We start from the raw sequence: 24371 nt of genomic DNA on the forward strand, positions 1-24371 counted from the left end.
CAGGTAATTGGAAAGGAACAAACACCTGTGCCTTATCTCTGTGTAAAAGGAAGCTTCAAGGCCACACTGAGCTCACTCCTTGGTACAGAGTTAATTTGAAGAATGGTTTCAGCTGAGTGAAGGTGGGGAAAGGGGGAGAAGTTACTCTCTTCATCATGAAAGTTTAGGGAGATTCAATACCTGACTGCCAGATCTTCTGGAAGGGTTTGGAAACTGGTATTTTTTGGTATAAAAATGGGGACAGATGTTACTTGGTTTAGCTTAGTTACCTCTTAGGAGAACACTATGCTCATGTGCTGCATGATTTGCCCTCTCTTCATGATCTGGAACTGTGCCAAATCTATGCCAGGATGTAAATATTAGCAAAGTCCCATTTTGTTATGATATTGTTCTTACCTCAAACTTTTGATTGCTTGTTTTGCTCTATAGTCTATTTACTACTCCATAACTGTTGAAGCTGTTTTTAAATTTTGTTCTTTTAAATTTTTCACCACATTTAATAAAATATTTTTTTTTACAACTGTTTGGTTCTTCTGAGACTGAGGGTTGATAGTACTAAAACCAGGCTTTCCTCAGCCATCTCCTGGAACCCTGTGTATTTTATGGTTATTTCTGGCATTCTTGCTTTGCAGGGTTGATGTAAGAGTCAAAGCACTTAACTTTGTTCTCCACTTTGGAATAAATGCTGTCTGCTCTAGGTCACTTTATAAGGTGTGCTCTTACATCTTTTTTCATGTCAAAAGCAATCCAGTGGTACTTCTAAGATGTTGATAGGATTCTGTTGTTGATAAGAGAATGCCTGAATCTGGTCACAGTCCTCACATTCTTTGGGGAGGCTCATTCTGTGTCCACTGTGGGTCATATACATGGCTCATGGCCTGAGCAGAAGGGGCAACCTAACTTCTCCTGAAATGTTTGGGTGAGGTTCCATCTCCTCTATCTCCTACTTGGTCCATGAGGCATCCATAATGCTCCATATCCCATTTGTGTTTGTAAATATGTACATGTGGGTGCACATGGAGATATAAAAGCTTGACTGGCCAAGGATGGGGTCATGGATACTGGCATAGTTAGTTCCTGACCCTCCAGCAGTATGTGGCGAAAGCCTTGCAGATGCCTTGTCGTGCCTTTCATCTGTGTACATCTCTGTACATCCTGAGAATATACATGGGAGCTTTGTATTCATCTCCCAGGGGAGATGAATATGAAGACCACCAGCACAGGTATCCCATTGGTTCTTCCCCACACCCTAGAACCGGCCTGGTCCACTTAACAGGCTCCTTGGCATGAGCATGCCCAGCAGCAGTGGCATTGAGCCAATTCTGGATGTAGTCCCGCTGGTGCTTCCCTGCCTCTCCCCTCAGCTGACCACGCAGCAGTTGAGTGGGGAGACTTGTTTTCCAGCCTCCTCATTGGAGTGGTCAGCTGCAGGGAGAGGTGAAGCAGTGCCAGCAGGATTACATCTGCAATTAGTGCAGTGTTGCCGCCTTCAGGTCCATGCATGCCAAGGAGCCTGGTGAATGGTTCTGGAGGTGGGGGAGGACCACCAGGACACCTGTGCTGGTGCTTTTCTTATTTGTCTCTCCCGGGATACTGCTATTAGAGGTCTTCAAGGGATGTGATTAGATGAATACAAAGCTCCCATGTCTACCTAAGAAAAGACCAGGTATGTAAGGTGAGATGTTTGCAGAAATAGGTCCTTCTCCTTGCTTGACAAAAGATATATGGTACCTGTGCAGGTGTGGCTTGTTTAGAGAAGACACTGGGAAACTGCCTGGAGTTGTTGCTGTGTGAGCTGGAGTCAGCATTATGATTAGTGGGGCATAGGATTTCTACCACTATTTGAGAGGGCTTCTTGTCCCTTTGTGGCATGCTGTAGCCCATTTCTGGTCCTACCTTGGGAGTGTTTGGACTCCTCCAGAGTTTGCAGTGGCCTAGATCTTTCCTTCATCTGTGATTTAAGCTTAGAAGAACAAAGACAGACTGAGGGCACCATCAAAGGTTTACCATCAAAATACTGTACTGCACCATAATGTGAAATATTTTACCAAGCCATGCTGAAATCACCTGGTGTTATTTGATTTCAAAAGCTTAGCAGGGTCAAGCCTGTACTTGGGTGGGAGACCACTGGTTAATACCAGAGATCTCCAGGTAGGGTTAGGAAGGAATCCTACCTGAAACCCTAGGGAGATGATACCAGACAGAGTTGACAATACTGGAGTGGATGTAACAATGGTCTCCCTCAGTTTTGAGACAGATTCCCGAGTTCCTTTTTTCTCAATCCACTGCTTGCTCATTTGGAAGCAATTTCCACTGAATTGCAAGACTAAACTCCAAATTTAAATTGGATTTGACTGTATGGCTCTGATCCTTCACTGTAGACCAATCAATTAGTCTACTGGTAAGTGAGAGCCATGTGGTATAGTAATTAGGCTACTGTATTAAATGTAACCTGGGTTCAAATCTCCTATGGCTATGAAACTAATAGTTTGATCCTTGGCCAGTCACCCTGACCAACCTTAGAGGGATGTTGGGAGGAAGAGGTGAACCATGTGTGCTGCCTCAAACTCATTCAAAGAAAGGCATGATATAAATGTAACAAAGCAATAACGGCTGGAATCCTGTTGGCAATTTGTTTGTGCATTAGGGAAACTCCATATATCATATCAAGATGTCAAATGCCTTATTAATTGTATGCCCATTGCCCAACCAGGAATGCTATCAGCACCTTTTAAATTAGCAGTGATTTGCCACTACATGTGCAATTTCATTTATGTACACATAAATCGCCAGTAGGATTCTGGTCAATAAATATATTGGCTTTGTTTAAAATTCCAATTCTTAACAAAGAAAGGCATGTATCACACATCCAAAGATATTCTATTATTATTTTGCTCATGAATATCCAGAGTAGATGTTATCCACTCCTGGACAGAGTGGATGATAAACCAGCATAGCATAGAAGATCACTTAACATCTAAAGTTATGTGATGTATTTCTATAGTGAGAAATCCACCCCCAATATACAAGGAGTTTGGGAGTTTTAGATGTACTAATCAATCACACCAGCATCTTGTTTAACACAGTGCTTTGTCATAGCGCAGACAGAGATTTGCATTTGTCGTGCATTAGTTTTTCACTCTTAGTATTAAGAGAAATAGAATGCATTCTTGTTCTGTTTTGTTTTTAGGTTGAGGGGGTTTTTTAAGTTAAAAATATGCTTTATCAAATGCAGTAATTGAACAAGTAATTCATTAATAGATCAGGAAATGAGTTTCCTAAGTATTAGTATTTCCTTATTTGGGGGGCACTTTGGGACTATACGACTAGATCAAAGCTGCACAGACTGTCTCTTCTCTCAAGAGGCACAGTAGGGAATTGAACTCTTGACTTCTGGTTCTGCAGCCAAGTACCCAGTTGACTGAGCTATTCAACAAGCTCTTTCAACTGTGACACATTTTAAATGGTGACTATAATCATGTCGAGCTTTTTCAAAATAAAAAGTATTTGAACAATAATTTTTAAAAACCCATTCAAATTTTTAATATCTGATATATAATTTTAAAAATATGATTTAAAAAAATAATTTATTTTTATCATATGTGGTTCAGTCCTTGCCTTTCCCTGAAGGAAACTGGTATCTTTACCAAAAAGCCACACAGTCCATTCATAATACTCTGGTTTCCTCATGTTGTTTACAGCCCACAGTTTCAGGCTTGAAGCTCTGTATCCAACAATAGCAGTAGTCTTCACTTCCCAACACCCCAAAGGGTGTCTTGTCTTGTATTTTCTTCCTTCCTTTGGTAGTCTACATTTTTGAAGAGGATATTTCCAAAAAGAAAAAAGGGGGGGGAGGGGCGCATTTTGAAGACTGTAACCTATCAGTTTTCTTTGAAATGCTTCTCAGCCCACAAATATTACATAAACTAATGGCATTCCAAAGTGAACTCTCGTACTAAATGTTGATATTTAAACCCCTTGTATAGAAACACATAGTGATAATCTGCTTGATATCTAGATTATCCACGGTATGTGTGTAGACTATAATAACATTTAAGGAATGATTTGAGGATTTGGAGTAGTGGTGTTTAGGTTGCTAAATTATGTCACATATGCACTATTTATCATGAAAATTCTAAGATACTTAAACCTGCTTGTTTTTATGGTTAACCTGGCTAGCCTTCCACTGAGCTGTTTTCAGGGCCCTGGTTCTAATCTGTTTTTCTGACCAGCGTGTCTAGTGCATTGTAGTAGTAAGGTCATTGTCTCACTCCAGCGTTTCTAATTATTTTTTCTTTTATCTCCCCTGTGTGACGTCTGCAATACTGCTTGCAAATGAGTTCAATAAAATATTAATGAACATATCAAATTGTCAGGCCAGCCATTCAGATTCTTTTTTGCAGCACTGGAAACTTCTCTTCCTCCCTTTTCCAACAATTAAATATCTATCGTGAAGAGGTCAGAAAAGTACAAAGTGTTGTTTAACTGAATGCTAAAGTGACATCAAGACATTTCTGTACCCTTTGAGAGTGATCGTAATCATTGCCCCTAAATTCAAGGGTGGTAATTTCCCAGGTCTAAAGTAGGGCAGAAAACCTAGCTTTCCTGTTACCACTATCTCTCCATCACCAACAATTTGAAAAAAATGACAGCTCTACCGATCTGCCTTTTCTGTGATGGCAGGAATCCTGTGGGACATAGACAGTGATATCCTGAAATTTCTATCATTATTTGGCTATGATCTGACAAGGTTCTGCCCTTCCCCCCTTTTTTATATATAATGAAGGATATGGGAACAGCTGTGTACTTCCCTGGTGAGAAATAAGTCGTAGGAGTGTTACAAATGAAGTTTGTCTTTAATAGGTTTGGCTGGGAGGGGTATTTTCTGGCCTGGTGTGTGTTCTGTGCCATCAAGTTGGAAGCAACCTATAGCAACTCTAATAAGGCTTTCAAGGTAAGTGAGACATTTAAGGAGGTGTTTTACCAGTTCCTCTCCCTCACTGAGTTTCCATGGCCAAGCAGGGATTTTAAATCTGGTCTTCAGAGTCCTAGTCCATCACACTGTCCGCTACATCACACTAGGAATCCTTTCAATTTATCTAGCACTTTTATCATTCCTTGCACGTCTCAGAATTCAAAGAGAGCCCCACCTCTCTGCTCTGCGTCCTTTTCTCTCTCTTTGGTCTGTTGAGATATGTTGCTGAAAGCAATCATGTTTGTCAGTTGCCTGTTTGATAATTTGCTTTTGATCTATTCCCAACTAAGTAAAGGAAATGGATTTTGTTCTTTCTCCTACTAATGTCTCAGAGTGAGTTATTGAGACTGCAAGTGCCATTTGATTAGAAAAAGGGGTGGACTAATCTAGGGAACTTGAAGCTAATCTGCTCTGTGAATTCCTGCACTTCTGCTGTGCACCTAAATGAACTTAACCAGAAATTCAAAAGTCTGCAAAAGAATCTTCACCCATTTCATCTAGTTGTATCATCTAACCAAGGTTTGTTTCCAAGAACTCAATCCTTTGGATTCAAGCCAGCTTTCTTGATATGTTATGCATTGCTTATGTTGCCAAAAGGACAGAAAGAAACGCACATCTGCAGCAGCAGTTCTTGGTAGCATTGCTCTCTTTAATTACCTTTCCTGCAGTGAAAGGGATGAAGTGAGAAGACTGACTGAAATTTTAATATTGCTGCTGATTTAATTTCTTTCCATTACTTGTTAGTCTTTTGAATAACTTTTGAGTAATCAGCATTGCAGTACAAATATATAATAGCAAATATCTTTGAAATCACAAAGTGATACTGATGGAATAAATGCTTTTCTTCTTTTCAAAATTCTCTTGTTAAAAATAAATGAATTGCCATTTCATTCCCACTTAGTAATTTGCATGAGGGGTGTTGTTATCAAAATAATGTATGTTACAGAAGAAAAAATGTTATTTTGGCTTCCTTAACTGGCCAATTTTATGGTTTCAGTCATTAAAACAAAAAAGTATAGGACTGCAATATCAATGGAATAAATATCCAAATTAATTAAGCAGTAGTTATTTAATTATTGCAGAGAGATGGATGTCAGAGAACTAAACTTTAGCTAGTCACTATGGCCAGGAACAAGCAGTCTGGTTTAAGAAGTTGAAAGGGCATTGTGAGAATAATTGTTTTCAATTACATTGACATACATTTACTGTATTTAGCTCCATTCTGATCAAACAGATTCTGCAAGTATTCCAAAAATAGCCAAAATCTTGTTGCACAACTACATGCGTACAACTTGAATGCATGTACCCCTGCAGCATTTCCACCAGCATATTGCTCAAATAGTCATGTGAGCATAACTGGTGCAGAAGGTAAAGTATATTGATCAGTATACAGTAGTTACATAAAAAGGAGGTGAGACCTGATACTTCTAAATACTTTGTCAGGTCAACATATTCAGCTGCATGTCCTGCACCAATAAATAAAAATGTGTGCAAGCCGGAGCAAGTGCTGCCTGGTGAGATCAAAGGCCAGTCTACCCTTGCTTTGGGGAAAAAAGCAGGAGATACATTGGGGAGGGGGGCTGGCTTCCACAGTTTATAAGCCTGACCAAGTATTCAAAAATAATAACTGGTGCTTACAAACAGTGGTGCTTATAAGACCATTTGATTCTTTGTGTTTAAGTTAGACAACTTCTGTTTTGTTGTGCACATGGGACCTCTGCATTATTTAGTAATCCATTTATGAGACACAGATGGAGCTATTTACCTAATATAATGTTAAAATTCTCATTGGAACCAGAAACCATTTATTTGGCTTTCCCCCCATTTCTCTGAGCTGAGCTGATCAGCATACAACTTTTTGAAGCAGATGCTTTTGTCACTTTCATCTGGCAAAAAATAAAGAATGCGGTTTAGCTGTAATAATTTTTAAACTAAATAATGCACAGGCTACATGTGCCTTCTTTAATTCAACCCTGCATGTTGAAAGCAGGCATAACTGAGTGCATGCCCAACTGAGGCTTCTCCTTGCATCAGAACAAGAAATATTACTGCAAAGTATCACATTTACATCTACCCATTCTTCTGCCTCCAGCCACATGGCTTTTCGCCAGTGCAAAATGCTATTGGACGAAAAGGTTTTTAACAATTTGTTCTAGGTGAGACCGTGCAGTGGAATATCTGCCTCTAGTAACAACTGTGGGCAATCTCAAATTTAAGTAGAAGTGATTATTGAGGTTTTAACTTTGTCTATATGAAATTGAACATTATTCTTTTTTAAAAAAAAAAATCATTCCATATGGATCTACACATACAATGAAGTACAGTGGTGCCTCGCACAACGAGTGCCTCACACAACGATAAATTCACACAACGATGGCTTTTCCTGAAAAATTTGCCGCCTCACACAACAATGTTTCCTATGGGGAATTTTCGCACAACGATGTCCCTTTTCGCTCCTGTAAAAGTGCCTTAAACTGTTTTAAAAGTGTTTTAAATGCTTGCTATCGTTAGCCCACCTCCTGAAACCTATGCAAACTTAATTTGGTGTTGTTCTGAGGCGTCCTTAATTTTTGGTGATTTTTTGTTTTCTCCATTGAAAGCCATTGGACGGACACTTTTACAGGAGCGAAAAGGCACTTTTACAGGAGCGAAAAGGGACTTTGCAAACCCATTCAAATGCATTGAGTTGGCTTCAATGCATTTCAATTGGGTAACCGCGTTTACCTCAACGATGTTTCCTATGGGGATTTTCGCTTAAGTACGGCAATCCGTTCCAATTGGAATGGATTAACCGGTTTTCAATGCATTCCTATGGGAAATGGTGTTTCACAGAACGATGTTTCACAGAACGGGTTTTTTTTGGAACCAATTAACATCGTTGTGCGAGGCACCACTGTAAGCTGAATTAAGAACCATTGTCTGATTCCCATGGCTTCTATGTGCTGAAAGGGATTATATACGAGCTACAGGACAGAAATAGGAAGGGTTTTGTTTCTGACCACTTGCTTAAAGCCTCTGCTTTCCGCAAGCATATTTAGGCTAGTTTCACCCACTGTTTAATCCTGAAAAAATTTCTTCTTTTTAAAAATTCATGTGTGCGTCTCATGATAAAAAATATTTGCTGTTTGCCTTAACATTACTGATCTAAGGACCAAACTATATGTTACAGATGAACTATAATTGGAGCTGGATTCATATTAGTGAATCAGACCTGCAAGCCAAAAAAAAAAATATGCATATGTCTTAAAGACTAATCACTAAACAAAGTAAACTAATTTGTAAACTCTGTGAGGTGAGAAAAGCTCCTGTTGAAACAACCGCACACAATTAGAACTTAAGCACGTCCATCTTCCAGTGACAGTCTAATTTGTAATGTATAATTCAACCCTAAAATGGGTAGAACGAGGGAGATTTAAGAGGAACTCTACATCTAGGCACATCCTTGAGTGGCTTCCATGTGGAAGCAGTACAGTTCTTGGCAACTGAATAAAATGCTGAATGTAGAATTCCTGATGTAAAAAAGTAGTGGGCGAAGTGGGTTTTGAGATGCTGAGACAATTTGCACATGAAAGAAATGCTGTATCTAAAACTGTACCATTGGATCCAGCTGGAGCTGAGAAGACGCCAATGTTTGGAGGAACTTGTAACTGATTGCAAGTCAAAGATGGGTTTAAAATTAAAACTGATTGAAAGAGACACAAGAGCACGATGTGAGGAAATAATGTTGCCATGAAAACATTACTGCACCATCCTGTGTGCTGTGTGCTGCATTAATATGCAACTTTAGATATATCATACCGAGTTACGCTGAATTGCTGTCCTTGTTAAAGCAAACTGGAAGACGCTATGCAAGTGCTTTTTGTGGATGTGCAGTTTTCTCTGTTAGGGTTCTCAGATTTTGAGTGTACTAAAATGCTCTGGCTGTTATCCTATTTCATATTAACACATTGGGATCTCCGACTGTGGAAATTGCCACAGTGATCTGACAAGGTCCCAATCATGTACCTCTCATGCATGACCAGCTCATTATCAGGTTGATGTGGCAGATTCCATAGTTGGACCTGTTGTTGGCTTGTGATATCAAAAAGGCATAGCTCATTTCCATATCTAAGGCATCACATGGGAAAGGTTAATACATGTTGCTACTTCTAAGGATAATGGAGATACAGCCAATGAATTTATTAATGTAGTTAGGGGGAATTGTAGAGTTGTTCCATTGAATAGCTAGCTACTTCCTGAACTTCAGAGTAAAGTAGTATATAGGAATCCATCTACATATTGACTAGATGAGAACCACAGTTTTCAGTTCTTGAGTAAATACAGAGTCTAAATTAGGGGCAGGAGATCTCAGGGGATTTGGAAGCCAAATTGTCATTATTACTGCCACCCATGTTTATAACCATGAACCTTGAGATGACCCAGGATGATGTCATCAGCTGGCTCACCTCAAGGCAATAAAATGCTTCCTAGAGCCTATACAGGTTTACCCTGGGCCACCCTTTAGAAGCCACAGATCAGGAGGGGAATGTTTTAAAGTCAGAAAATGACCATCCTCAGTCCTGGTCCCACTGCTGGGATTGCCAGGAGGCCACTACCTTAGCTAACTATTTGCAGAATGAGAATGATGGCACTGAAGGTCTCAAAGAATGCAGAGGCAATGCTGTTCTACTAAGAAAGCATCAAGAATAATTTCAGACAAGGTTTCTATTACACCATTGCCCTCTCCTATACACTGAATTTTCCACAATTTTGCATGATTTCATAATTGTCCTATAGATTATTTTCCAGCTGTGTGGGAATAAAGCTATCTAGTCATATTAGGAAAGTTGATAGCTGCATAATGTCTTCTCAATGGTGGCATGAAGTATCATCTCTCTCTGCCTGCTCTAAAATAAAGTACTCTTTTATACTTATTATTTAATTCCTCTCTCTTATTCTGCAGCATATATTGTGTTGAGAGAGACAGTGGAGTGGGGAGAGGCTTTTCAATAATTCTAAAGCTCTCATGTAGGCTTTGATCACTGAGGAGTAGGCCAGGGGAAATGAGTGCAACCTTATTCTTTGCCCAGCTGTGCTAATCATTTAGCTGATGCACTATCCTTCATTATTCAGTCCTCCACAATTGTAGAGGAACTTGTGGGACCTGAGGGTTTTCCCCACACACACAGTATCAATCGTAGTGCCTTGCTTAGTAGTAAAACAAGAATCTTTCCTCTCTCTCTCATTATCCCAATGAGTATTTTGCTACTTTACATATCCGTTTTGGTAGCAGATTTGGCTGATAATAAATGAAAGATAAGGGCATTATTATCATTGTTCAGTGTATTATTCTTTATTTTATCACCTTGTGTACAGTGTATCACAGAAGTGAGAACACCCCCTCACATTTCATAAATATTTTAGTATATCTTTTCAGGTGACAACACTGAAGAAATGACACTTGGCTACAATCTAAAGCAGTGATTTATGCAGCTTGTAGAACAGTGCAAATGTGCTGTCCCCTCAACACACAGCCATTAATGTCTAAACCGCTGGCAACAAAAGTGAGTACACCCCTAAGTGACAATGTCCAAATTGGGCACAAAGTGTCAATATTTTGTGTGGCCACCATTATTTTCCAGCACTGCTTTAACCCTCTTGGACATGGAGTTCACCAGAGCTTCACAGGTTGCCACTGGAGTCCTCTTCCACTCCTCTATGATGACATCACAGAGCTGCTGGATATTAGAGACCTTGCAAACCTTCACCTTCTGTTTCAGGATGCCCCACAGATGCTCAATAGGGTTTAGGTCTGGAGACATGCTTGGCCAGTCCATCACCTTTACCCTCAGCTTCTTTAGCAAGGCAGTGGTCATTTTGGAGGTGTGTTTGGGGTTGTTATCATGTTGGACTACTGCCCTATGGCCCAGTATCCGAAGGGAGGGGATCCTGCTCTGCTTCATTATGTCACAGTACATGTTGGCATTCATGGTTCCCTCAATGAACTGTAGCTCCCCAGTGCCAGCAGCACTCATGCACCCCAGACCATGACACTCCCACCACCATGCTTGACTGTAGGCACAACACACTCGTCTTTGTACTCCTCACCTAGTTGCCGCCACACACACTTGACACCATCTGAACCAAACAGGATTATCTCGGTCTCACTGAACCACAGGACATGGCTCTAGAAATGCATGTCCTTAGTCTGCTTGTCTGCAGCAAACCGTATGCAGGCTTTCTTGTGCATCATTTTTAGAAGAGGCTTCTGGGACGACAGCCCTGTAGACCAATTTGATACAGTGTGTGGTGTATGGTCTGAGCACTGACAGGCTGACCCTCCACTCTTTCAACCTCTGCAGCAATGCTAGCAGCACTCATACATCTATTTCCCAGTGCCAGCCTCTGGATATGATGCTGAGCACAGGCACTCAACTTCTTTGGGTGACCATGGTGAGGCCTGTTCTGAGTCGAACTTGTCCTGTTAAACCACTGTATGGTCTTGGCCACCGTGTTGCAGCTCAGCGTCAGGGTTTTGGCAGTCTTCTTATAGCCTAGGCCATCTTTATGTAGAGCAATAAGTTTTTTTCAGATCTCCAGTTCATTAACATGAAGTGCATGTGGAGCTTCCAGTGACCAGTCTGAGAGAGTGAAAGCAATAACAACTGCTCCCCGCTCACACCTAAGACTTGTGACACTAACGGGTCTCAGGACACCAGGGAGGGAAAATGGCTACTTGGGCCCAATTTGGACATTGTCACTTAGGGGTGTACTCACTTTTGTTGCCAGCAGTTTAGATATTAATGGCTGTGTGCTGAGTTATTTTGAGGAGACAGCACATTTAAGCTGTTCTACAAGCTCTATACCCACTGCTTTAGATTGTAGCCAAGTGTCATTTCTTCAGTGTTGTCACATGAAAAGATATACTAAAATATTTATGAAATGTGAGGGGGTGTACTCACTTCTGTGATATACTGTATGTGTGTACATAGTATGATTCTGTATACATGCTAATGATGGAATTATTTTGCACATAATTATTTTAAAAATTATTTTAATAATCAGAAAGGCAACTGATGCATGCTTGTTGTTGAACCTTCAGTTTACCTTCAGTTTTTAATTCTCAAAAGTAACCGTAATTTGTCGTTACATGTCTGTCACAATTCCTCAGTCTGGACTCCCTCTCAATAACCACTCAGCCACACTACACTTGCTCATCCTGGGGTGGGAGAGCCCAGGGAAGAGTTAGATGTAGTGAAGGCTGTGAAAGGTGGCTGGAACCATATCAATTAGAGAGAGAGAGAAGACAGACTTAAAAGCATTCCAGAGAGACACATCAGAAAACTGTAACAGCTAAATTATCTAGTACTCACACTTTAGCCGACATATAATGTAGCCCTGAGACATGCACAAAGTGCAGGACAACAAACAAACAAACCCAGTCTCCTTTTTAGAGGCTGGCTAAGCCCTTTTCAGGCATTATGGAACAGCAGGTGAGCAAAGCATTTTCTCCTCAGAGATATGCTAAATTGACCAACTAGTTTTTCAAATTCCCTTTTATACAAGTAAATAGGCCGTTACACACCTGTTGCCAACAACATCTTTAAGCCCCTTTCATGTTCCATCAGCCCAAAAAGGCATCTTCCTCACCTGTTCCCTTTCCACCAACAAAATCTGCATAATTCTCAGGTGTCGAAGTAGATGGCTTCTTTCCAGTCAAGGGTTAAGTGCTAGATTCTTTTTGGGAGCTGCTTTGATATGCATCCTGATAAAAGATAAGTGTTAATTCCTCCCTCAGTCTCTTCTTTGAAGTGTTCACTAACAGGAGGTAAGTTGAAGGTATGAATTTACCTCTTAAATGCTGATCTCTGCCTGTCCAGTCAGCTTCCCAGGCACTCACAACAGAAGCATCAAAGTATCCAGTAACTGGAATCTGTATTTCAAAGTCCCCAGTTCCTCAACATTGCCTGACTGAGATTTTTAAATGGATTGTTCCTTACTGCTTTGGATGCGTTTTTGGTGTTGCTTTCGTTTACTGGTTTTTAGTATGGTATTTGTTTGATCCTTTTTTGGATTTGTATAAGTATTTTAGCTTTAGATATTGTCTTTTAATTATGTAAACTGCCTTGGGTCCTTTTTAAGGAGAAAGCTGGAATAAAGAAATATTGTAAATACAAATAAATGCCACTTTCTATTTGCTAGACATGAATTTCAGTGCCTTTTCTTTATGGATATAATTGCTCTAAGAACTGTTGGATAGCTCAGTGATTTAGGTCTCTGACTGCAGAGCCAGAGGTTGGGAGTTCAATTCCCCACTGTGCCTCCTTGAGAGGGGCTGCACTTGATGATCCATAAGGTCCCTTCCAGCTCTGCAGTTCAAAGGTGATGATGACCAGACACAGTCAAAATTAAAAAAAAAAAAACATTGACTGGTATTATATAACAGATACAAATTTTAACCATTCTATTACTACTATGTCTGGCGTGTTATGTTCAAGATGTCTATCAGTTTGGATCCAGAAATCCCACAAGATCTTGACTTCCTCATTTTCTGTCACCTTCTCTACCTGATGTTCCCATGGGATTTTGGATGCTGGCAAGTGACCAGTGCACTAACTTTGCCACTCTTATGTCTAACTTTGTAATCAGTTTGTGAAATCTTTGGATATTTACAGATGAGGTGTGACACAGTTTCATCTTTTTCTTGGAAGAGTTGACATTTGCTATTAGAACCTTCGGTTTCTTTCTTAAGGGTTCCCAGTTTTAACCATGCCCATGTTGAATTATGATCATGCTTTCCATCAATATTTTTCAGGTGTTGTCCATGTAGTGGCTTATTTTTCTAGCTGTTTCTTTTCAAATTGTTGTTTCTTATACTGAGTCTTTGTTCCTGTTGTTTTCAAAATATTCTCCATTTTCACTGCCTTAATTTTTTTCTGCTTGTACTGATATAATGATTTAGACTTCATTTTTCTTCCTCTACTACCTGCTGTACTTGCCATAATCCACAGCCTCCAATTTTTCATGGTAAATATAATATGTCCACATCACTTTTTGGATATAGTGTGTGATGTATGTTCATTAGTTTCTGTGTTTTTCAATCCAATTCTTCTAATTCATTTTGAGTCCAATCTGTTATTCTAGCTGGGTAGCTAATTACGGGAACAACCCATGTGTTTATGGCTTTCATTGTATTTCCACCATTCAATTTTGATTTTAAGATTTTCTGCAGTCTTTTGATATAATCACTTTCAGTCAGTTCTTTAACTTTTGTGTGCAGGATGTTATCTGCTTCTAGTATTCCAATGTAATTATAATATTCATTACTTGAGAATGATTTTATAATATTGCCATTTTAACTCTATTCCATCTAGTTTTCTGATCTCACCATGGTGTATAGACGAAGATTTAATATATTATTTTCAATGTGCTACGTATTTCACAGCTCTTATTAGTGACTCTATAAGTCAATACAGCAAGCTGTCTAGGAGACACTAGCTTCCCCAAAGTCATGCAGAGACAAAATCCGACACTCCTGCATTGAGAACAAATACATTATCAATTGAACCACCATGGACTCTCTTTCCTACCTGAGAAACTACAAAGGCAATTGATCTTATGCACAAGGATATAATTACATTGTCTCAGACAGATAAACAAGGATCTGTCAAAGTTCAACAATGACTAACCTGTTCTCTCAAATTCAGGGCCCAAAAATCATTTCTTAGGACTGGGTACAAACCTTCATAGTTTCATGAATCATGAGAAACAAATGTTGATTGTTTCTGCTATTAAACCAAAACCAAATCAAAATAATTAGTATCATTTTAGTTGCCTGTTTTTATTCATTTAAAGTTTTTAAAAAGTGTGCTTAGTTCTTTAAGACAAACTGTACAGATTTGCTTATTGTAAAAGCTTGTGTTCTGTTTATTTCCTAGAGGGAACTCAGAGTAGCAAACAGATAAAACTGGCAGAATTATAAAACCGTTATCTTAAAATCCAGAGATAATAAACAACAGAAAGAGTTTTTAAGAACTACTGTGAATGCCATTGCCAACACTGGAACACCCAGACTGAACCAGACTTTACTGATTATGAAGAACTAGCACTGGGTTCTATTCGCTTCTGAGCCCAGTGTGGGAGCTTAAGGAAGATATCTTTGTGAAGAACCTGTTCCTAATACTAAAACAAGGGAGACTGAATGAGGAAATTGGGGCTGGGGAATACAGGAATTTCAGATCAGTTTTACAACAGTCTGGCCTTATATAGCCATTTTGAGAATTTCTCTTGTCTTTCAATATACAGTTTTATGAGAGAGAGAGAGAGAGAGAGAGAGAGAGAAATGTACCATCAAGTTAGTTCTGATTTACAGTGATCCAAATAAGGTTTCCAAAGTATGTGAGATGTTTGAGCAATTGTTTTACCAGAGCCTCCTCCGCAGTGAGTTTCCATAACTGAGTGGGGATTTGAACCCACCTCCCCTGAATCCTAGTCCATTGCTTTATCCTGCACCACACTGGCCAACCCATCATCAGTCTGTCTGATTTGAACCTAACTTTTCCTCATTCTAGTTCAACACTACAGCACATTCTAGGATGGTATAAGGTTTGAATTCAAAAATTGTCAGCATTGCATTGTAATTTGTATGCATTTTAATTCATTTATTTATAGTAAAGTATGTATAAGGGACGTGGTGACGCTGCGGGCTAAACCGCAGAAGCCTGTGCTGCAGGGTCAGAAGACCAAGCAGTCGTAAGATCGAATCCACACGACGGAGTGAGCGCCCGTCACTTGTCCCAGCTCCCGCCAACCTAGCGGTTTGAAAGCATGGAAATGCGAGTAGATAAATAGGGACCACCTCGGTGGGATGGTAACAGCTTTCCGTGTCTAAGTCGCACTGGCCATGTGACCACGGAAGATTGTCTTCAGACAAACGCTGGCTCTATGGCTTGGAAACGGGGATGAGCACCACCCCCTAGAGTTGAATACGACTGGATAAAAATTGTCAAGGGGAACCTTTACCTTTACCTATGTATATTTTGGGGCACATTTCAAAGTGCTGGTTCTGACCTATAAAACCCTAAATGGCTTAGGTCCAAGCTATCTCAAGGGCCACATCTCACATGATGAGCCTGCTCTGTGTTAATATTAGGAAAGGCCTTTCTTTCAGTCCCACAGCCTTCACAGTTGTGTTTGGTGGGGATACAGGAGAGGGCCTTCTCTATCGCTGCTCCCGCAGGAGGCCAGGCTGCCCCCGTCTTTGTTATCCTTCCGCAAGCAAGCAAAGATTTTCCTCTTCAGGCAGGCTTTCCCTCTGTGACTGCCTGCCTTAGTGGGTTTTTTTAAATGGACTGTTGTGCCTTACTGCTTTGAATATGTTTTTGGTGTTGCTTTTGTTTACCATTTTTAGTGTGGTATTCGTTTGATTGTTTTTAGTATTTGTATACTTACTATTTTTAGCTTTAAATATTGTATTTTAATCATGTCCTTGTAAAGGAAAAAGGTAGGGTAAAGATATTTTAAATAAGTACATAAATAAATAAAAATACAGATGAGGCTCAATACAGTGGGTGACAACCTGGTTTTTGAGTTGAAACCTTGGATCAGGACCAAAATCAGCTTGTTTCTACTTGGCTGCCTTTTCCGTCTAAAACCACTGCCCCCCCTCCCTGCTCCAAGGTTAAAGGCACCATTTAAGTGCAATTAGTAAAGACATATGAGAACCTGATAATGTACATTAGGCTTGGGGGAGGAATGTGGCAGGTGATTGCATTGCATGCTGAGCCCAAATTACTGCAAAAATCATTTGCATGGGAAGTGAAGCCTCCTCAGACACTACATTTTCAGATGTACGTACTGTATATTTTTGGTTTGCCACATAAAATAGACAGTGTGAGTGCAACAAACATGTGGTTCCAGGCACTTCTGTCAGGCCTCATGAAGCGATAATTGGCATTTTCTACTTGCCAAAAGTTTGTTCTCTGGCAAACCTGGAATTGTATATTGTAAAAAGCGAAGCAACCAAGAGTTAGGAAGGACCGTTCAAGGTGTGCATTTTATATGTACTTTCTGCAATAGTCTTGTCTGACTAAGCGCTCTCTGTATTCACAGTGCTTATGATCAGATGATTACTTGGCTCTGGTATGAATTATGCTGATGACACTCTTTCCCCCAGCAAGCTATCAGGGTCACATGAACATTTTCAAGATACTAGCAGGAAATGTGGGTGTGTTTTTCTAGCAAGGTAATTATTAGCTTGGCTCCTGGAGTTTAAATGAGCAGGTATTGCTGTGGCAACAGAATTCTGAACTGAGAAAGGTACAATGGAACCCATTCATATCTGATTTATATAATAAATACAATGCTTAAGGTATTTTTGGTATTTTTTTTCCTCTGGAATTGAGGACGCATGACATGAGAGATTCTCAGCACAGGAATACCATAATAAATATACGTATATAAGCCTAAATTGCTAGTCCCAGCCATGGCAAACTACTGAATCATTTCCTGAATGGTAAATCAGCGTGTCTGTAAATCTCATTGATCCAATAATCTTACTCTCTAATTGCAATTAGCTATTGGATTTAGGCCATAGACCTAAATTGGTGGAGAGCAGAGGTGCTGTAGAACAAGACGGAATTGTTGATAGCAACTAAAAAATGTGTAGGAAAAGAATGATGAAAGGAGTGGTCCCCTATCTCTTCTTTCCCTGAATTAGGAAATTAAACACTGCTCCATCTCTTGGGACTACTGCCTCCAGTCTGCTTCCCTCTGGCCCATCACCTCTTCCTCACATTTGCTTCCACTGGTCCCTCTCTGCTTCCCCTTCCTCCCCTCTGTCACTTCCTTACTGCTATCCCATCTCCTCCCCCACCCCACCTTCCGTTGTTTGGACACTTGCTGCTTTTTCTTTCTCACCCAACTGATAGAAGTGGTAGGACTCTATGGAGAACAGTAGAGATGGGATTTTTGTAATCACACACACACACACATATATATACACGGAAAAGTCTTTTTCTTTCATTTCCATGTGTCCAAAATGGTGCCTCTAAAACACAAAATCTTTGAATTAATGAAAGAGGGATCATGAACAATTTTTTGCTATTTTCTTTCACTTTTTCGTTTAACCAAACTTTATCAAATCACCCAGGATATTTTTCATCCAATGGGATGACAGGTCTGCCATCAACAGCCAGTCAGAATGTCCAGGAGGGGAGCAGAATTTTTCAATCTGTAAAAGGGTCTGGATTATTTGAAACAGAGTGAGGGGAATCCTTTTTTTGCTTTATAGTTCATCCTTATGGGGGGATGTGTTGTTACTTCTGCTGCTGAGCTCTACCCTGGTACCTTCCATTTTGAATTGTGTTGTTTATCTCCTGCTGTCAGCTGGACTTAGAGAAGAAAAGAGACGAGAAGGAATCAACTTTTGGGAGGGGAGGAAATCTATGTTGTAGTCAATTTTGTTTGTGGAGGTGGGCTTTGAATTTATCCCCTCTCTTTGCTTGTTTTTCTTGGTTGGTTGGTGTGTTAAGTATTTTTGCATAGACCTGATGGTAGTTTTTATTTCTTGTATACTGTTGCCAACTGTTGGAATAGATTGATTCTCTGTTGCCTTACTTCTCTGTTTCTGATGTTTTGGAATAATTTGAAGGGCTCTGTAGGGCTAAATTCAGATTAGCACGAGGAAATATGTATGGGGAAACCTGATATGAAACTCAAAAGAGGCTTTCCCTTTCATGTGGAATGAAAGGAATGGCATGTGAAAAACATGAAAATGAAAGAGGCACCCACAGGGAAAATAACAAAAATAAGTACAGATATTTTTGCTATTCACATTCCTAGAGAACAGCAAGAAACGTGCTGATCTCCACTTAGTTAGCTATCTTTTAACAGCTGGGCTCTGAGTTGCTTTGAGAATTTATTTATTTATTTATTTATTTATTTATTTATTTATTTATTTATTTATTTATTTATACCCCACCTATCTGGTCAGTATGACCACTCAGAATCGTTGGTGGGTTGGTAAAGGAAATCATCTGTGTTGCCATAAAGGAGATTTCTTTCATGCAGTACTAGCAGTTTCTTTGGAAAAACCGTTTTTTAAAAACATGCATCTGAGAAGTCCTCAGAGCCTGGCAGTGAGAAAGTAGCAAATAAGCAGATCTGGAAAACTGTAGAGTAAGCAGTTTTATGTTTGCAAGTTCCCTTCACCCCATTGCTCGAGTAGAATTTTCTTGCTAAATGCTTATGAAATGGACAAGCACTTCAAGCTGGTCTTAAGAGAGTAAAGAGATTGTTCTTTTATTAATATAACAGGAAAGTTCTTTATGTGAATGCATAGAAAAACAGTTGTAATAGATGCTGCATGAACCTACTTTAACTACTCTATCCTGTGACTGGCCTCCTTCATTTGGACAGCTATGCTCGGCAGGCTTATATTTGTGTGAGACTCCGGGGACGACCGCAGGTGGCACTGGAGTAGACTGCTACATAAATGAAAACATAGTGATGATGCTTTCAATGTATAGATCACTGTTCTTTCAAGAGCTCCAAGAAAGCGCATTTGGCATTCCTTGAAACACTTTCTGCGCTGAAGTACTTTATGTTTGCAGTGTGGTCCTAGCATATTTTACAGGACATTTGTTGTTGTTTAGTCATTTATTCGTGTCCGACTCTTCGTGACCCCATGGACCAGAGCACACCAGACCCTCCTATCTTCCACTGCCTCTCGGAGTTGTGTCAAATTCATGTTGGTTGCTTCAATGACACTGTCCAACCATCTCATCCTCTGTCGTCCCCTTCTCGTTGTCCCCTTCTCCTCTTGCCTTCACACTTTCCCAACATCAAGGTCTTTTCCAAGGAGTCTTCTCTTCTCATGAGATGGTCAAAGTATTGGAGCCTCAGCTTCAGGATCTGTCCTTCCAGTGAGCACTCGGGGTTGATTTCCTTTGGAATGGATAGGTTTGTTCTCCTTGCAATCCAGGGGACTCTCAAGAATCTCCTCCAGCACCACAATTCAAAAGCATCCATTCTTCGGCAGTCAGCCTTCTTTATGGTCCAGCTCTCACTTCCATACATCGCTACAGGAAAAACCATAGCTTTGACTATGCAGACCTTTGTCAGCAAGGTGATGCCTCTCCTTTTAAATATGCTATTGAGGTTTGTCATTGCTTTCCTCCCAAGAAGCAGGCGTCTTTTAATTTCGTGTCTGCTGTCACCATCTGCAGTGATCATGGAGCCCAAGAAAGTAAAATCTGTCACTGCCACCATATCTTCCCCTTCTATTTGCCAGAAGGTGATGGGACCAGTGGCTATGATCTTCAGTTTTTTGATGTTGAGTTTCAGACCATTTTTTGCACTCTCCTCTTTCACCCTCATTACAAGGTTCTTTAATTCCTCCTCACTTTCTGCCATCAGAGTGGTATCATCTGCATATCGAAGGTTGTTGATATTTCTTCCGGTAATCTTAATTCTGGTTTGGGATTCCTCCAGTCCATGTATTCTGCATACAAGTTAAATAAACCGGGGGACAATATACAGGACATTAGGTTGTACTTATTTATAAGTGAATTACCATTTATCGCTTGTAGTAATAAGCTTGTGCAAAATGCATGCAAAAGTACTTAAACATGACAGTGGAAAGTAGCATTAACTATTTATGTGGCAAGTATTAGAAATATTTTTCATGTTTATAAAACCATTCTGTGTTCTAATTGTATACCCTAGCAAATTACAAAGACAAACATGTTCGACTCACAATAGTGTAATCTTAATTTTATTTATTTTAAAATCTTATAGTCTATTAATCAGTTTATGATAGATTTAGAGCCACCTGATTTACCCAATCCGTCTTTTCCTTTTGTCTCCAAAGGACTGAAAAAACGTACAAGGAAGGCCTTTGGAATACGGAAGAAAGAAAAGGATTCAGATTCCACGTAAGTATATACAGAGAAAGGGAAGTATGATAAATCCTAAATTATAGAAAGATTATATCGGTATTACAGGTTCAGTGGTATTTGACTTGCACAATGGAACATTGGCAAAGCTTTAATAGTTCTAATTTGCAAAAATAAAATACAAAAATAAAGATATTCTAAATGCATGCTAGTTCAGCCTTACATGAATGAGACAACTTATTATAACAATGGTTGAGATCATAAAGCCAAAATTATAGCCTTTGTTGATTTTGTAGGTCACATATTTATTCATCTTAATTTTAGGCTGCCTTTTGTCCAATAAGGGAGACTTCTCCCTTCCTCACTGCTTTTTCAAAAAAAGTATCTCAGACTGTACCTCATTCCTTTGACACCCAGTGCTTTTGTGAGAAGCTAGGTCTGAAACAATCTGCTTTAACTAATTATAGGATTAAGCCTGGTATAAAATCTTGTTTTAACTGCAGTCTATCTGACTGAGAGACTTGGCAATACAAGGAGGCCAGCTCATGGAAAAATTAAGCATTCTGATACTTTTGCGGCTGTGGAGAATTGTCCTGGCTTTTCAGCTATACTTCTATGTCAGGATCATTGTTCCACAGCTGAGCTGTATAACATAATGGGATTGGAGAACAGCTTTTGATGTTAAGCTGTTTTGTAACATGCAATGCATCAAGATCCCGGATGAGTTGAAAAAAATCTGAAGTATTTTCCTCCCTTGTGTGAAGGAGAAAAAATACATGAAGGTATGGGTGGCAAGAAAATAAATGGCTCCTTTTTTTCTTCATCCTTCACCATATGTCTGTCCTTTGCTGTCAGTCAGTAGGAGCTGTTATTTGTTTCGGGAGATTTAAAACAAAAATAAATATGATTTTCAAACCATCATTTCTATAAATACACATTGTGAGGTAGCTGTTTGTTAAATCCCTTCACATGTTCATTGCTGATTTAAGAAGGAAAGGAAAGGAAAGAAGCCTAACATAGTGAAAGCCAGTTTTACTTTCCAGTAACATTTTAGGAACTAATAACTACCCGGTTTGCCCAAAGTGCAGAAGGCAAACATTTATTGCCTCTCTTTGAAGGTGTATGTCTCCATTGCAGACCTAGTTTATGTTGGGTTGCTTAGCAACTGGTGACTGGTAGCTGCTGCAGCTATACTTGAGAGATCCACTTAAACTGATCAAGGAACTGCATGTAATGCCTAACGCTCCTTCAGTAATATGGCTCACTTCTAGAATATGTGATGTAATAGATAACAGAGGGCCCATCTACTTTGAGCATTTATTCAATTTTCTTCACTTCCATGATGCCACTCTTGCATCCTGGTGTCCACACAAGATAAAGCTGAAACTAGTGTCAACAGAGTCAATGTAGGACAAAAATGCTTGTTTTCCATGGTTCCCCCCCCCCCAACACACACACACACACATTTCCATATGCTGGTATAGTTTTTTTCTGATTTGTCCCGATGCAAGATCTGCTCACATCCATGCACTTTGGAAGCAGGGAGCAGACGTCATTTGATGATATTTCCTTACTGCCTTAATTTAGCCAATCAGCGTCCACCCCTACATAGCTTATTGCCACTCTTTTTTACTTTTCTTAGAATATCAGGTGTTCTTGCTCTGATTTTTAATAAATGGCCCAGAAGCCACTGGCAATGGTGCGGCTAAAAAATATTTTAAGTAAGTAAGTAAGTAAGTAAGTAAGTAAGTAAGTAAGTAAGTAAGTAAGTAAGTAAGTAAGTAAGTAAGTAAGTAAGTAAGTAAGTAAGTAAGTAAATAAATAAATAAATAAATAAATAAATAAATAAATAAATAAATAAATAAATAAAATGTCACTTTTGCACTGTAGCACAAAAGTGAAACAAAAAAGATTAAAAACTATATAAACATGAAGGTTTCAGAAAAGTGGGCAGGTCAAAACAAGGAGGGAAGGGAGGGGGGAGTCCAGTAGGCAGGGAGAAGGCAAACAGACAGACAAAAGGGAACAGCAGTATGTGTTGGGAGTGAAAACTCAGGCAGCAATTACAGATGTGTGTGGAGAAGTTAGTACCAGGACAATCCAGTATATCTCAGTACATCCAACAACATTTCTACGTGTGGATGCCAATACTGAAGTGATCAATTCAATAACCATGTGCCCCTTTTTAAAAATAAAACTCCAAATCCCTGGATTGGGAACTCTACCTGTCAAACCCAAACCTACAGATACCTCCATTGTGCTCATCTGGAAAACAGCTGTGCTGAAAGTCTCCACAGCCTAGGATAGGCCAAGTTTCAGCCTAGCATTCTGAGAGAATAAGAAGTTGCCCTAGTGCTTGCTGGACCTAACCTGGACCACGAAGGCTTCTAATTTGGCCATTCTCCAGGTGACTGCAACATAGATGCCTGTAAGTGTGGGTTTGGTAGGTGGAACAGAGAATTCTGGGATTTACAGTCTCCAAAGAAACAATAACCCAAAACGAAACAAATAGCATATCTCTGCTATTCAAATCTTCAACCAAAAAATACAAGAATTACCCAGAGCAACCTTTGTATTATGGGAACCAATACTAGCCGCCCAGAGTGGTAGAATATACCAGATGGGGGGGATATAAATCAAACAAATAAATAAATAAAATAAATAGAGTGTGGACATGCCCAACAACCTTAGAATGATAGGCATCAGTACCACAGTGTGGACGAGCCCAGATCTTTGGAACAAAGACAGAGTACCTTTTCCTGACTCCTGATAACAGTTTTCCTCCAGCTATCTGGAATTAGAGAGGATAACTTCTATGCATGTTTAAACCTGGCACTTTTCTGATTAGAAACTAGCCGTGAAGAACGCTGCTATTTATATGACATATTAATGTATACAGCAATAAGTGTTTGCCATGCATCAATATGCAATATACATGTGCAACAGACTGTTAGTACATTGGATATTCATGCATACCTTCCCAGCAACATAAGTCACAAGCATATTATGTGTGATGTTTAACCTTTCAGAGTTAAACATCATCTGAAAAGTAGCCAAGATTCAATGAAAGAAATGAGAATAAATAGATTTCATTCTTATTAATTCAATTTTGAAAATTAAAATCTTAGTTTTTAAAAATATTTTTTATAAATCTGATATGATTGTAAATTATCTCTGAAAATATATCCACCATAAATGTCTTTTTGGAGTTTAGTGCTACTGTCCATCTGAAACAACAAATCAGAACAGAGAATAAAATATATAGAGAGAAGAGAGGAGGATCAACTAATACACAGAAATGTGTATTTTTCTTTTTATCAATCAATGTTACATTTGTCTAAAAATCATCCCTATTTAAACAATGAATGCTAAGACCACACACACGATAAGCTTAATGGAACACTTTTAATGTAAATAACCTCACAACTGTGGCACACAGACAACAAAAACAATTTAAAATATTTTCCTCTGGAGAAAATGAATGAGATAACAACTAGTTTCCTGCAGTATATGAAGCCCAA

The 24371-nt window shown here is 39.4% G+C and overlaps 1 protein-coding gene across 8 annotated transcripts in view; it reads left to right on the top strand.

Moving 5' to 3' along the window:
* SGIP1 (SH3GL interacting endocytic adaptor 1) overlaps positions 1–24371 on the top strand; it is a 167510-nt gene that overhangs the window by 26117 nt on the left and 117022 nt on the right. For all 8 annotated transcript variants that reach the window (XM_072997769.2, XM_072997771.2, XM_072997772.2 and 5 more), the window contains exon 2: positions 20826–20889. In XM_072997769.2, the coding sequence (XP_072853870.2) occupies positions 20826–20889 (64 nt within the window). The remainder of the gene's footprint in view (positions 1–20825; positions 20890–24371) is intronic.

The sequence above is a fragment of the Pogona vitticeps genome, chromosome 4 (assembly GCF_051106095.1).
Source record: "Pogona vitticeps strain Pit_001003342236 chromosome 4, PviZW2.1, whole genome shotgun sequence".
Classification (NCBI taxonomy): Eukaryota; Metazoa; Chordata; class Lepidosauria; order Squamata; family Agamidae; genus Pogona; species Pogona vitticeps.